Source organism: Rhineura floridana, chromosome 11, assembly GCF_030035675.1.
Source record: "Rhineura floridana isolate rRhiFlo1 chromosome 11, rRhiFlo1.hap2, whole genome shotgun sequence".
NCBI classification, from domain to species: Eukaryota; Metazoa; Chordata; class Lepidosauria; order Squamata; family Rhineuridae; genus Rhineura; species Rhineura floridana.
Window position 1 is genome coordinate 16,340,205 of NC_084490.1, and position 15,641 is coordinate 16,355,845.

Genomic DNA, 15,641 nt, shown 5'->3' on the forward strand with positions numbered 1-15,641 from the left:
AGAAGAAAGGCAGGAGGGAGTCTAGGTTGTGCTTATTGGTCAGTGCACAGTTAATTCACTGTGTCTGTATGCCTGGTATAGGTTACCTTCTCTGTGGTGGTGTTCCATCTGTTGGCTAACCTACAGTACTGCAGCCCTGGGACGAGGGAGAAATTCAGTTCACATTTAAAGGGAAATCTATTAAGTTTGCACTTTCCAAAACAATACAAGAACTGAAACACAGCCATCCTTTGAAATTCACACTTGTCCAGATTTTGTGATGCAGTTATCTAGCCAAACTGTGTTTACAGAAGGGCATATATTAGGGGGAAGTGCATAGAAATGAATATACTAGCAAAAATAACATACAAAAATGCATTATATTAGGAGACATAGCTTGCAAAAAATGTGTGCATTAGTCACAACTGCATACAAAAATGTGTTTATTAGGAGAAATTTGCTAAAATGTTGGATTTTCGTGAGGTTTTTCTAAATTAAAAAAATTGCAAATTGCTGCAGTAGTGTGGAGAACTGAATCTAAGATTGTGAAAATGTGGAACCACAATGGGTGGATCCTTCCAACCCTTCCTATTGGGGATTGAGTCGTTTGTGAGCACGGTAAAAGCTCAGGAGATGGGAAGAGGAATGGGACCACTGATAGTGCTGTGCTACAGGATAAGGAAAGATCTCTGATGATGGAGGAGGGGGGACTTTCCTGTGACCTTAATCCACTTACTTCTTTCTTTTCAGCTACGGGATTCTCATGTTTTCGGTGTTAGCTGACAAGGAACCATATCCAAGTGAGTTGTGCACCTTCTGCCTGTGGTTTCTTTCTGCCTGTCTGGGCTACTGAAAATAGATTCAAAGTAGTTAAGCCCTGGAAAGCCATCAGAAGAGAAAAATGGGTACACTTCCAAGGGCATCTCCAGACTGTGTCAGTATTTTGCGAGAGGGATTCAAGCACATACTGGGAAAACTAGGTTTGAGCAATTAAAGTGTTCGGTCACCCTGGTACAACAAATCCACTTTAAAAAGGAAATGGAATTTTTGTGCTTAAGACAGCAACAGGGAATGCAGTGAAAAGTGTGGGATGAACAAATGATTACTGAGAATAACGGGAAGTCATATAAGCACTCCACAAGCAAATCAAGACGAATGCTCATTGTCGTAAGATCTCCCTGCTCAATGAAGACTGGTCTAACTGTTTAAGCTTTGTGCCAACGAATCAGGATGAATGCTCAATAAATAGGTTGTCTGAAGGAGCCCCAAGTGTATCCAATAGAGGGATATAAAGGAGGACATGGACATGTTTGTCCAGTGCCCAGGCAGGATTACTTATGAGGCCATATTATATTGTTAAATCTGTTTTTTAATATATTTTTGTAATTTTATAATTGTACTTTTTATTTGCTTATAAATTGCTGTGGGACTTTTTCATAGGAAGTGATAAGCAAATTTGATAAGACTTAAACCTTAGTTTTGGCATAGCTCATTGTGAAATTATATTGGTGGTTTATGTCTGTATAAATCCCACAGCTTTCTCCAAGGATCTTCAGGTATTAACAACATAAGAACATAAGAAGAGCCTGCTGGATCAGGCCAGTGGCCCATCTAGTCCAGCATCCTGTTCTCACAGTGGCCAACCAGGTGCCTGGGGGAAGCCCACAAGCAGGACCAGAGTGCAAGAACACTCTCCCCTCCTGAGGCTTCCGGCAACTGGTTTTCAGAAGCACGCTGCCTCTGACTAGGGTGGCAGAGCACAGCCATCATGGCTAGTAGCCATTGATAGCCCTGTCCTCCATGAATTTGTCTAATCTTCTTTTAAAGCCATCCAAGCTGGTAGCCATTACTGCATCTTGTGGGAGCAAATTCCATAGTTTAACTATGCGCTGAGTAAAGAAGTACTTCCTTTTGTCTGTCCTGAATCTTCCAACATTCAGCTTCTTTGAATGTCCACGAGTTCTAGTATTATGAGAGAGGGAGAAGAACTTTTCTCTATCCACTTTCTCAATGCCATGCATAATTTTATACACTTCTATCATGTCTCCTCTGACCCGCCTTTTCTCTAAACTAAAAAGCCCCAAATGCTGCAACCTTTCCTCGTAAGGGAGTCGCTCCATCCCCTTGATCATTCTGGTTGCCCTCTTCTGAACCTTTTCCAACTCTATAATATCCTTTTTGAGATGAGGCGACCAGAACTGTACACAGTATTCCAAATGAGGCCGCACCATAGATTTATACAACGGCATTATGATATCGGCTGTTTTATTTTCAATACCTTTCCTAATTATCCCTAGCATGGAATTTGCCTTTTTCACAGCTGCCACACACTGGGTCGACATTTTCATCGTGCTGTCCACTACAACCCCGAGGTCTCTCTCCTGGTCGGTCACCGCCAGTTCAGACCCCATGAGCGTATATGTGAAATTCAGATTTTTTGCTCCAATATGCATAATTTTACACTTATTTATATTGAATTGCATTTGCCATTTTTCTGCCCATTCACTCAGTTTGGAGAGGTCTTTTTGGAGCTCTTTGCAATCCCTTTTTGTTTTAACAACCCTGAACAATTTAGTGTCGTCAGCAAACTTGGCCACTTCACTGCTGACTCCTAATTCTAGGTCATTAATGAACAAGTTGAAAAGTACAGGTCCCAATACCGATCCTTGAGGGACTCCACTTTCTACAGCCCTCCATTGGGAGAACTGTCCGTTTATTCCTACTCTCTGCTTTCTGCTTCTTAACCAATTCCTTATCCACAAGAGGACCTCTCCTCTTATTCCATGACTGCTAAGCTTCCTCAGAAGCCTTTGGTGAGGTACCTTGTCAAACTCTTTTTGAAAGTCTAAGTACACTATGTCCACTGGATCACCTCTATCTATATGCTTGTTGACACTCTCAAAGAATTCTAATAGGTTACTGAGACAGGACTTTCCCTTGCAGAAGCCATGCTGGCTCTGCTTCAGCAAGGCTTGTTCTTCTATGTGCTTAGTTAATCTAGCTTTAATAATACTTTCTACCAGTTTTCCAGGGACAGAAGTTAAGCTAACTGGCCTGTAATTTCCGGGATCCCCTCTGGATCCCTTTTTGAAGATTGGCGTTACATTTGCCACTTTCCAGTCCTCAGGCACGGAGGAGGACCTGAGGGACAAGTTACATATTTTAGTTAGCAGGTCAGCAATTTCACCTTTGAGTTCTTTGAGAACTCTCGGGTGGATGCCATCCGGGCCCGGTGATTTGTCAGTTTTTATATTGTCCATTAAGCCTAGAACTTCCTCTCTCGTTACCACTATTTGTCTCAGTTCCTCAGAATCCCTTCCTGCAAATGTTAGTTCAGGTTCAGGGATCTGCCCTATATCTTCCACTGTGAAGACAGATGCAAAGAATTCATTTAGCTTCTCTGCAATCTCCTTATCGTTCTTTAGTACTCCTTTGACTCCCTTATCATCCAAGGGTCCAATCGCCTCCCTAGATGGTCTCCTGCTTTGAATGTATTTATAGAATTTTTTGTTGTTGGTTTTTATGTTCTTAGCAATGTGCTCCTCAAATTCTTTTTTAGCATCCCTTATTGTCTTCTTGCATTTCTTTTGCCAGAGTTTGTGTTCTTTTTTTATTTTCTTCATTCGGACAAGACTTCCATTTTCTGAAGGAAGACTTTTTGCCTCTAAGAGCTTCCTTGACTTTGCTCGTTAACCATGTTGGCATCTTCTTGGCCCTGGCGGTACCTTTTCTGATCTGCGGTATGCACTCCAGTTGAGCTTCTAATATAGTGTTTTTAAACAACTTCCAAGCATTTTCGAGTGATGTGACCCTCTGGACTTTGTTTCTCAGCTTTCTTTTTACCAATCCCCTCATTTTTGTGAAGTTTCCTCTTTTGAAGTCAAATGTGACCGTGTTGGATTTTCTTGGCAATTGGCCAGTTACATGTATGTTTAATTTAATAGCACTGTGGTCACTGCTCCCAATCGGTTCAACAACACTTACATCTCGCACCAGGTCCCGGTCCCCACTGAGGATTAAGTCCAGGGTTGCCGTCCCTCTGGTCGGTTCCATGACCAACTGATCTAGGGAATAGTCATTTAGAATATCTAGAAACTTTGCTTCTTTGTCATGACTGGAACACATATGCAGCCAGTCTATGTCCGGGTAGTTGAAGTCACCCATTACTACCACATTTCCTAGTTTGGATGCTTCCTCAATTTCATATCTCATCTCAAGGTCTCCCTGAGCATTTTGATCAGGGGGACGATAGATCGTTCCCAGTATTAAGTCCCTCCTGGGGCACGGTATCACCACCCACAACGATTCTGTGGAGGAGTCTGCCTCTTTTGGGGTTTCGAGCTTGCTGGATTCAATGCCTTCTTCCACGTATAGAGCGACTCCGCCACCAATACGTCCTTCCCTGTCCTTCCGATATAGTTTATATCCAGGGATAACCGTATCCCACTAGTTTTCTCCATTCCACCAGGTCTCGGTTATGCTCACTATATCAATGCTCTTCTCTAAGACCAAGCACTCCAGTTCTCCCATCTTGGTTCGGAGGCTCCTAGCATTAGCGTACAGGCACTTGTAAGCAGTGTCTCTCTTCAAGTGTCTTTGGCACTTGTGGTTAGGCCTGTGGTAATTTTGCTCTTCTGAATTTATATCCTGTGCCCCTGCTCTCACAATGCCTACTTCTAGGCCTACCCCTTTTAAAATTTCATCATTTCTTTGGTTTTTATCCCAGGGGGGAGGTTTATTCCGAACCGGACCTTTCTCAGCTCCTGTCGGGTTTCCCCCCTCAGTCAGTTTAAAAGCTGCTCTGCTACCTTTTTAATTTTAAGTGCCAGCAGTCTGGTTCCATTCTGGTTCAAGTGGAGCCCATCCCTTTTGTACAGGCCCGGCTTGTCCCAAAATGTTCCCCAGTGCCTAACAAATCCGAACCCTTCCACCCGACACCATCGTCTCATCCACGCATTGAGACTGCGAAGCTGGGCCTGTCTGGCTGGTCCTGCGCGTGGAACCGGTAGCATTTCAGAGAAAGCCACCTTGGAGGTCCTGGCTTTCAGCATCCTACCTAGCAACCTAAATTTTGCTTCCAGGACCTCACGGCTGCATTTCCCCATGTCGTTGGTGCCAACGTGCACCACGACCACTGACTCCTTCCCAGCACTGTCTACCAAACTATCTAAACGACGGGCGATATCCGCAACCTTCGCACCAGGCAGGCAAAACACCTTGCGGTCTACATGCCCATCACACACCCCACTGTCTATGTTCCTAATGATCGAATCACCCACTACAAGGATCCCTCCACCCCCTGGAGATATATCCTCGGCACGAGAGGATAGCTGCTCATCCCCCAAGGAATGGGTCCCTTCTAAGGGATCGTTTCCCTCTTCCTCAGCTGGATGCTCTCCTTCCCCGAGACCATCGTTCTCCATGATAGCAGGAGAGCTATCATCGTTGGAGTGGGACACAGCTATAACGTCCCTGAAGGCCTCCTCCACACACCTCTCTTCCTCTCCCAGCTTTTCCAGGTCCGCCACCTTGGCCTCAAGGAAATGAAGTCGTTCCCGGAGAGCCAGGAGCTCATTGCACCGAGAGCACACCCACGACTTCTGTCCAACAGGCAGATAGTCGTACATGCTGCAGGCGGTGCAAAACACTGGAAAGCCCCCACACCCCTGCTGGCTTCTTACCTGCATCGTTTTGTTTAAGGTTTATTACGTCAATGGGTTGGAGATTGCGGTTTAGTTGAGGTCAGGGAACAGACGGGCAGAGTGGGGGGCCCTGGCCTCCTCGCCCTGCTGCCGAACTCGCTCTGCTGCTTAACTCGCCTTGACGCTTCGTCAGCTGGGGCTCCCTCTAGCTCGTATTGTAGTTTGGTGACAATGTTGAGATTAAAAAAAAAAAGATTCCTAGCCTTCTTCTTAGAACTGCAGTTCCTGAAGAATAGGAGTGACTGATAGGGGTTTAGGTCTGTCAGATAGATGTAAATAAATCAATAAATAAATTGGAGCCTGTCCAGTCATATCCAATGGGTGCCCCTGAAAAATCTTTTAGTACAACCTAGATAGCTCCCTGTGATCTGCTCGGCGCTTTGCACTGACATTTCATTTATTTATTTGCAACATTCTGTTCTGTTGTATTTAATTTCTATTTTCTGTACATCACTTTGAGATTCTTTTGAATATTAAGCGATGATGAAATTTTCTAAATAAAATAAATATATTAATGCAGACTCCATCCGCTTTATCCAAAAAGGCTCTCAAAGCAGCTTGCAAAAATCAGTATCAAGAAGGTCCCTGCCCTCAGGCTACACGCTTAACATCACAGTGACTTCAGGCTACCCATTTTTGCCTTGGGGACAGTCAGCTGATCATCAGAGCTTTCAAAGCACCACACATGCTGCTGTGCAAACCCTGACAATTAGCTGATCAGTGTTGCTTGCAAACCCCCTTTTGGCTCAGCCACACTTTTACTGAGAAAAATATAGGACAGATTGGCATGGCTTGGCCAAACAGCCTTGCAGGCCAAACGGGGCGTTTTCATGAGCTAGAGATTAGACCCATGGGCCAGAGCTTTCCCACCCCTGCTTTAGTCTGTATCCAGCCCCATGCCTTTGAAATGGTCTGCTTCATGCCGCTGTATCCATCCCTGCTCAGACATCTCTAAGAAATGCAGCTCCATCTTCAGAATGCATATCCTTGAGGAGCAAAGGCCAAATACCACAGAGCTGGAGGCGAAGATCCTTCAGGTGGAGAGGCTGACAGATCTGATCAGGCTAATGAAATGGTGTTGGCACGATGACAAGGCCCAAAGACCATCCTTCAAAGGTAAACATGATCTCTTCTCCCCCACCCCTCTCCCACTCCCAGACCTTAATTTTTTTTCAAGGTGCTTGTCCTCAAGCCTTCTTGAAAGTTGAGCCTTCTGATTCAGAAACCCCTCCCTTGAATCCCAGAACTGTGGGGATAAGCTATGTGCTTCTGGAAGGGGAGTGGAGCACTCTGCACATTTTAAAAGGTGCTCTTTTACATGAGATGAGCTCTGGCATTGAAAGCAAGTTTTGGGGCTGAGCTCTGATGAGTCCTGACTTAACGTTAACTGTGTTCCTGGGTCTGCATCACTTCATGGTGTTATTTCAGTATATTTCTGTGAAGCAGCATCCCTGAGATTTAAATGTTTTCGGTCTGTTTTAATCAAATTGCACAGTAAAGATTCTTGGTATCAGCTGTGCTGTTCAGGTACTGTATCCATTGTTCCCCATTGAAGATCAGAAAGGAGCCTAAGGTGTCTTCACAAGTGAATTTAGATGTGCCTTTTAGCTTCCTATATGCCAGTGACTGATTGTGGTGCCATTTTTAATGTACCCCCCCCCAAAAAAAAGCATTTGTAAAAGGACTGAGAATTGTGCTGGAAGGTGCCTCATTTTTTTCCTTTTTCAATTTTCCTCAGTCTGCAGCCAGGAGACAGAGGACATATATTCCTGTTACAGGCCACACATTGAAACCACTGTTCGTGAAGTCCAGGATATTTTGGTAAGGTATTTTGGTAGAACAAGCACGTGTCATTTCAGCTGTGCACTCTCAGTCAGCCACCAGGTAGCAGTAATGTGCTAATAAAGTGATTGGTTTTAAAAAAAATATACCCTGCCTTTCTGTCCCACAAGGTGACACCTTCCTGGCCCCAAGGTGGCTGGCAAGAATAATTTTAAAATGCAACAGTTAGGGGGAAAAAATACTACAACAGACTATACAGCCCATATAACAAAAGCAACTCAGGATATAAATAGGGCCAAAAGGCAATCATTATTTCAGTTCTGTATACTAGAAGCATGTCTGAGCAGGATGATGTTAATTAGATGTCAACAAGGAGGGGGCCAAATGAGCTGGGCTAGGGAGTTCCACTGCTTGGGTGCCACAACCAAGAAGCCCCGGCCCTCCTACTCACCAGCTGCACTTATGATATAACAGTAGGGCAAAGTACAGGGCCTCCATCGAGGGCCTAAGCAGATGGGATCACTTCTGTCCTTCTTAAAAGTAACGTGGTCCCAAACCATTTTGGCTGTTAAAATGTAATAACCAGCATTTTGAATTGATCTCTTGACACACACAAAACTGAAAGCCACTTCCAGTTTCTGAGGCCCCTAGCTATAGTAAAAATTAAATGATGACACACAAAAATAAGGTACCAAAAAAAGAGTGAGGCTAAATTTGAGGGCCCCTTTGAGTTTGGGGCCCAGGCCAAATGGCCCTCCTGTCCATCCCTCCAGATTGGTCCTGGCCACAGTCAAGCCTCTTGGCGGCAGCATTTTGTACTAGCTGAAGTGTCCATGCCCTTTTCAAAGGCAGCCTCGTGTATTATTATTATTTATTAGATTTGTTAGTTGCTTGTTACCCAAAGGTCTCCAAGCGACTTACAACGCTGTTAAAAAAACCAATAAACATAGTATACCATAAAACAAAACAAAAACCAGCAACCTCCATAACATCCACAGGAAGCTTTAGCAGCATACTAATAACAAACAATATAATCTTAGCCTATCAAAAGCCTGGGAAAAAAGATAAGTCATTACGTGGCGCTGAAAAGACGTCCACCAAGGTGACAGGTAGACTTCACTGGGGAGTGTATTCCATAGAGGGGGAGCCACAACTGAAAAGGCCCTCTCCCTTGTCAACACCCTCCAAACTCTATCAGAGATGGGACCTGGAGAAGGTCTTCAGACAAAGATCAAAGGGTCCAAGTAGGTTCATATCAAGGAAAGCAAAGGAATGGCGGGGAATCCAGAGCTCTCGCTGTGCAATCTGCGGCAGCGATCCTGCCACATATTGTGGAAGGGGAGCAGAGGGGTCCCTGTAACACCAGGGGCCCTTGGCCAGGGCCCCACCTGGCTGCCCTTTGGAGCCGGCCCTGCATGTCTCTAGCAGTGTCCCACACAGAATCTTGAGCAGAAGTCTCTGTCAGACCCCTACTCTGGGTATGGTCTTGTAATGGATCTCTCACACTGGCCCCAGCACAGGTCTCTCATGATCCCACTACTAGGTGCCACCACCTGACACTGTAACGCAATACTGCCCTGAGAATGTGCCTTAGTCTCCTCCACAGATTGCTACATAGTGCACTTACAGGCCACAACCGCCCTGTATCCTTCTGCCTTTAAAGATTACAGCCCTGGGTTGCTTTTGGATACCTGCTGCTGTTACACTATCCCTTCACCGTTGCCACCATTGATACTGTTCCAAGCTTTGGTATTTGCTCTGCCCACTCTTCTGGTTTGTAATATCCCAGTCAAGGATCAGGTGTACTTTAAGTTCAGTCAACATGTTTGTGGTTACATATAATAGTTTTCTCTTTATATCTCTTAGTCCTAAAACCTGCCACACTACCCACCTAAACACACATCCACCCCTCCAAAACCCAGAACCAACAACTCCCTCTCCAACTGTCATTCCCTCATTTATACCTTCAGTCACCCAGACGCTCAGCCAATCATAACTTGGTATTCCTCAACATTCCAACACATGTACTCCCCCCCTCTCATTCACTCTACTTACCATATTTACCCTACAAAACCGACACTTACCATAATTATTGTACAACATTTACAAGGGCATCACAGTCTCCTCTTCCATCCTTCCTTCCTTCCATCACATCCATGAACCCCTGTAGGTGGCTGCTTTGCCACGTCCTCCTCTGCAGTTTCGACTGCACATTTTCACCTCGTACATGGTAAAAGTGAGCACATACAAATTACCCAGCAGGCCCAAGGGGAAGGCTGGCAGCGTGGGGTAGCTGTGCCTATCTTTTGCCAACCTCACCGAGTCATATCTTGGCCACTGCCAGCTCCCACACACACACACACACCGGAGGTCTGGCAAGATTGGACATCTCCTTCCTCCTCCCCCAAACTGGTCCCGAAGGTGCTGAACTCTTCTCAGTGTGTCAGGGGTAGGGGCTAGCAAAATGTTGGTACCCTTACTTGAACCAAATGACTAGCACTTCACACAAACAACAGAACACAGCCCTTACGTTTTTTTCTTCTGGACAGCAATCGTGATGTTGGAATAGGGGGAAGGGCCGTAGCTTTGTGCTAGACCATCTGCCGATTTAATCTCCAGCATCGCTAGGTAGGGCTGGGAATGACCCCTGCCTGAAACCCTGGAGAGCAGCTGCCAGTCAGTGTAGACCAATGGTAGCCAATATGGTGTTCTCCAAATATTGTTGGACTACAATTCCAATTGTCCCTGGCCATTGGCCATGCGGCTGGGACTAATGGGGTTGTAGTCCAACAACATCTGCAGGGCATCATGTTGACTACCCCCTGGTATAGATAACACGGAGCTAATCAGCCTTTTCCAACCTTTGGGTCCCCAGATATTGCTGCATTACAATTCCCATAATTCCTGACCATTGGCCATGCTGGCTGGGGCTGATGGGAGTTGTAGTCCAACAACATCTGAGGACGCCCAAGGTTGGGAAAGGCTGATGAACCAGCAGTCTTATGCAGTTTAAGGCAGTTTCCTGTGTTCCTTCCTAATATATGAAGCAGAGACAGTTCTCTTAAAAGCAGGTTGCGTTTGTGTAACGTTTTGTCATTAGGAGAGTTTCTGCTAATAGGAGTAATCTGCATCTCCCTTCAGGTTCTTTTTTTGGTACTGATTTTCTTTCTTTCCTCCCCAAAGAACAGTTCCTCCTCAGAGAAAAATAGATCTTCCTTAGGTTCAAGTTTAAAGGAAGCCAGTCTCCTCTCCGTAAAACCTGATGACTTCCACCCCCAGTCCCTTCCAACCTCTTCCCTGCGAGAGTCTCCATCCAGACAAAATAGTGAGTGAACAGAATTAGTAAACCAGGGGCTTTATCATAATGCTTGGAGTTTTTCCACTTCTGAATATTCACAGTGGTTCAGGAAATGTTTTGTACCATCCCTGTGGCAATGAATGGGGGCTATGCACACCAGGAGTCAGGAGCAATTTTGGGTGGAGTCGGAGTCGGTAGAAATGTACCGACTCTGACTTCCAAATAAATTTTGATTGACAAGAAGCAATTTTGGGTGGAGTCGGAGTCGGACAGTAGGAAAATAGAGGAGTTGGAGTCGGAGTCGGACAGTGGAAAAATAGAGGTGTTGGAGTCGGAGTCGAAGGTTTGGTGTACCGATTCCACAGCCCTGGTGCACACACATGCAAGGGACAAATAGTGATGACTCTTACAAGAACTCTAAGAGATAAGAGTCTGCAACAGGTTGAATTGGGTAGAACTGCAAGCATGGCCTATTGAGATGTAGCTGCAGGAACATGATGCAGAAATATATCTTTATCTCCTGTTCCACTGTCACATGTGTTAAATGGCAGCTTTGGGGAGCAATTTAGATCAGGAAAGCAGTTTCATTTTTTTTAAAAGGTGTTGGTATATCCAATTGTGAATTGCCTGTGTCATGCACATTTGAATCCCTTTTTAACAACTATGACTTCTCTTCCAAAGACTGGGAATTGTAACTTGCTAACAGGACAATTCTCCTGTTTAGAAACCCCTTGCCTTCCTTAGAGCAATGGAATTTGCAGTTCTAGGAGACTGTTAAATGACTGTGGTTTGGATGGGTCCATAGCAGACTTGGATAAAATCCCATCAGCTCTCTTCACAGTTGGTTCATCATTTACCTATATCCTTCCAGGACTCTTGTGTAGGAAGTTCTCAACTTGTAATGTTGGCTACATCTTCTGATACTGCCCCAGTCCTGGAATTACTCATACAGTAGTTGCCAGGCTTAAGCCTCAGCGTTTACGGGTAATATGATCTCCAACAGTCAGGGCTAGGGATCATCCCTTGCTTGAGATCTTGGAGAGATGTTGATGGGGCTAAGCAGAGGAAGAAAGGGTAGAGGAATGAAATGGGAGGCATGGCAGGAAAGGAGGGGGAGGGAGGAGCCAGAAATGGAATGACAGGTGGGAGAAGGGAAGTGAGAGACAGAGAAGCAAGGAGGTGTGTGGGGCACACTGGTGACACACTGCAACATTTTGTTTCAGGTGCCACTGGTAACTTATACTACTGGCATTGCTGTAAGCACGTTATCATTATGGTGCTTGATTATGGATTGTGTGTTTTTTAAAAATGTCTTCAAGTGTATTTTAGTATACTCACAATTTTCCATTTTGTGTTAAATTTACCTTTTTGCGCTATATATATGACCAACATTGTTACAGGCAGTGCCCCAGCTTTTGCTGCTGTTTTTGTTTGTGTGAAACATTTTATTTCCTCAGAAGATACTGTTTTCAGGAGGTATATTTATGCTGGAGAAACAACATGTAATATCCTGCCACCCTCCTAACTAGAGCGCACACGGCTGCTGCTGCTGCTGCAAGAGCTTTAACCAGCCACCTCTTCCCCTCTAATGGGCACCCACAACCATCGTGGGTTTTGCTGTTGCTTCAGTGCAGGGGAGGAAAGCCTCTTTCCCCATATTTTTAGGATCCACCCTGTGATGTTGTTTAGGTTGTTTTTAACTGTATTAATTATGTTTTTAAATTTGTTGTAACCCAGCGTGGGACCTTTGGGTGAAGTGTGTTGTTGTTGTTGTTGATGATGATGATGATGATAATAATAATAATAATAAGGGTCTTTACCAATTTACAGCTGCTATTAGGAGAATGCAGCTGGTAAGTTTCTCCCTGCAGGTGTGCCATCGTTTTGATTAAGCATAGCTCTTTATCTCTATTTGCTTTCTCAATTTTCAATTTCTAGCAAAACCACCATCTTTAAGTGTCACACAAGACCAAGCCGAGCTTCAGAGTACAAGAAGGAGACCTTGGTCAGTAGTAGATGCTGTTATGCCCCATTCAAGGGAGACGAAAGAAGATCCAGGGAGAGGTGTTTCATCAGGAACAGCCACCAAAGGGTAATTTCTGTGCTCAAGTGATGAGCTGAGGCATTGCCTGGAATAGTGCAGCTTTTACAGGTGACCCTGATGAAAGGACATGTTTCTACCAGGACTGCAGCTCTCTCCCTCTGTTCTCTCCCCTGGTGCTGCGCCATCTAGTTTCTTTGATGTTGCTGTTCCAAAGTCTTCTAAACACCACAACTGTGGCAGTTGAGGCAATCAGTAGTAAAAATGCGGGAAAATGAAATGCAGGTCACTTTCAGACTAAGAGGTGTTTGATTGGGACGGGGTTATAATGCGCAGCAAGGATTGTTGGGGCAGTTAGTGAAATGTTATGGCATTATGGTAAATGCCGGCAACTGGATGGTTTTCATCAGTTGCGTAAACATTTGGGGTGGATTTGAATTATACCATTGTAATGACCTGTGTTTAGGCTTACATTGGGAGTGGAGGGGAGATGCCTTGGAGCAGCCTTTCCCAACCGGTGTGCCATTGGCTGAGGCTGATGGGAGTTGTGGTCCAACAACATCTGGAGGCACACTGGTTGGGAAAGGCTGCCTTGGAGTATGCCGATGCTACGGTAAGTGGGGGAGTTGGAAGGAACATTTAATGATGGTTGGGATGGCAGCAGAAATTTCACCGTTTAAGGTGCTGGTTTTAACTCTTCAAAGACCTTAAAGACTTAGGACCAGTTTATCTCTAAGACCACTTCTTTCCACACACACATGTACAGGTATTAAGATCCGTGCCAGGAGCTCTGCTGTGGGTCTCTGCACAGTCTCTGAGGTGACATCAGGGGTGACCTAGGTGGCCTTTTGTAACAGAGCTATCTCAGTGGTGGGCCTGCAGTTCGTTTATTTAGTTATTATTTGTGGTATACATGGTTCTCTCTCCCCTCCCTATTTTATCCTCTCAACAACCCTGTGAGGTAGGTTAGGCCAAGACAAGGTCAGCCAGTGAGCTTCATGGCTGAGTGGGGACTTGCACCCAGATCTCCAAGTCCAACATGCTAACCACTATCCTACACCAAGGGTAGAAACACACTCACTGTTCTGCCAGTTCCAGTGATTCTCGGCTTCTCTTGGAAATAGGGGCACATGATGCTAGTCGAACCCTGCCCCTTTTTACTGCAAAACCTGGTGAGATCAGCTTGAGTGTTGTTATTTTTTCAAATTCAACTTCAACGAGATTTCGCAATTTATCAGCAGATCAACCTGTTTCCCCTCCAGGTGTGGCTAACAGAAATACCTTGGGGTAGGCGACTAGTGTGTTCACAGCCTAAGTCTGATAGTTCTGGGATTGGTCCCTTTGGAGGTGTGGCAGGCCTCATTCCTTGCAATGTTTAAAGAAGGTTTTGAAGACCAGCCACTTTTCAGTGGCTTTTAGTGGGTAATATAGAAGATGTTGTGCTGTGGGTCCTTGGAATTTAATGTTGCTTTACTGTATTATCTGTTAAATTAATTTATGGCAGCAGTATGAAACCTCCAGCCCATGGATCTAATTGGTCTCTGTGGGCCTCCCCATTTGTCCCACAAGGCTATTTCAGCCAAGCTCTGCCCATCTGCCCTATGCCTGATGTCACATCAGATGTGACATTAGGTGCAGAGTAGATAAAGATGCAGCTCCCTGCTGAAAGCAGTGCCTGCAGAGTCCTAAGCCTTTGAGAGTGCTGACAATCAGCTGATGGGCGATGCTTGCCTCTGTGCCTTTGCCCATGTGATTTTTCAAACTGTGCAGGCAAAGGAAAATGTGTCACCTGACATTGTGAAGTCAGGTAATTGACAGGTGGGTGGCCTTGTCCATCTGTAAAAAAATGGCCCATAGGCATTAAGGATCTGGCTCACCTGCTGGAAATGGTTCCTCATCCATTTTATGGAATGAATATTTCCAGTTGTATCTCATATATTGTAACATGTCTCCCCCCCCTTGATTTTCAGCTCCATTGGTTTGGAATCCATGGCTTCCTGTGAAAAACCCTCTGATCTTGTAAAGAAGTCCAAAAGGAAGTTAACAGAAAGTCTTGCTCTTCAAAAACATAGAGAGGAATTCCTGAATACAGCAAAAAAATACGGGTTTCTCACAAAGTGTGAGTGCTACTCCCTGAGTCAGGTGAATGATCCGCAGGAGTTTGTGGAAAGCCTGGCTGACATAGTGCTGGGAAAAACAGAATTGATGCATCAAGTCTTCCTACAGTGCCTGAAAGACCAAAAGGTGGCCTATTTCTAAACGATTAGAAAATAGTGAGTTATGCTCTGTTTCTTTTTTTTTTTTAAAGAGACCACTGAAGTCAGGTGGAAAACTTTCCAATAGACCATTTTCTGCTGCTATATTTTCTTCCCCTGTGGAAAGCTTTCCATTTTTAGAAAGCACTGTTTCATAAAATTTGTCCCATAAGACGTAGAGTAGAATGGATACAATGCCAGTCAAATCTTAAAAAGTTGCACGTGACTTTTTTCAGGAGACTATCCCTCATATGTGCACAGGTGTGCTAACATTAGTATGTTAACAGCTTGGCAATTCGTGTGTGAACCGGCCCTTAGTCTTGAATAATATTTCGCATACTTCTGTGTTGTTTTCCAATTAAGCAGGAAATTGGAGTTTTCCTCCTTTGCCCAGATTACTTGGGGGTGAGGGGATGCCTTTTGAACTATTCCTGCCTTCCATTTCCCCTGATAGTATTCCTGTGCCTGTATAACAGACATAAATACAACAGGTGTGGTTCATCACTACATCTCCATTCCAGGATGCAGCTTGAAATTAATGGGCATTATTCTTAGGTCTAATTTCAATGGGTCTTCTCTGAGTA

General features: G+C 44.8%; 1 protein-coding gene across 6 annotated transcripts in view; it reads left to right on the forward strand.

Annotated features, from left to right (window-relative positions):
* Positions 1–15,641, forward strand: part of LOC133365897 (receptor-interacting serine/threonine-protein kinase 2-like) — a 43,759-nt gene that overhangs the window by 27,084 nt on the left and 1,034 nt on the right. For 2 of the 6 annotated variants that reach the window (XM_061588329.1, XM_061588323.1), the window contains 6 exons: positions 730–779; positions 6,627–6,797; positions 7,420–7,502; positions 10,647–10,788; positions 12,700–12,853; positions 14,773–15,075. In XM_061588329.1, the coding sequence (XP_061444313.1) occupies positions 730–779; positions 6,627–6,797; positions 7,420–7,502; positions 10,647–10,788; positions 12,700–12,853; positions 14,773–15,061 (889 nt within the window). In that variant the 3' untranslated portion in view covers positions 15,062–15,075. Of the gene's footprint in view, positions 1–729; positions 780–6,626; positions 6,798–7,419; positions 7,503–10,646; positions 10,789–12,699; positions 12,854–14,772; positions 15,076–15,641 lie in introns of those variants that run through there. The other 4 variants (XM_061588326.1, XM_061588327.1, XM_061588325.1 and 1 more) reach the window with 4 other exon arrangements.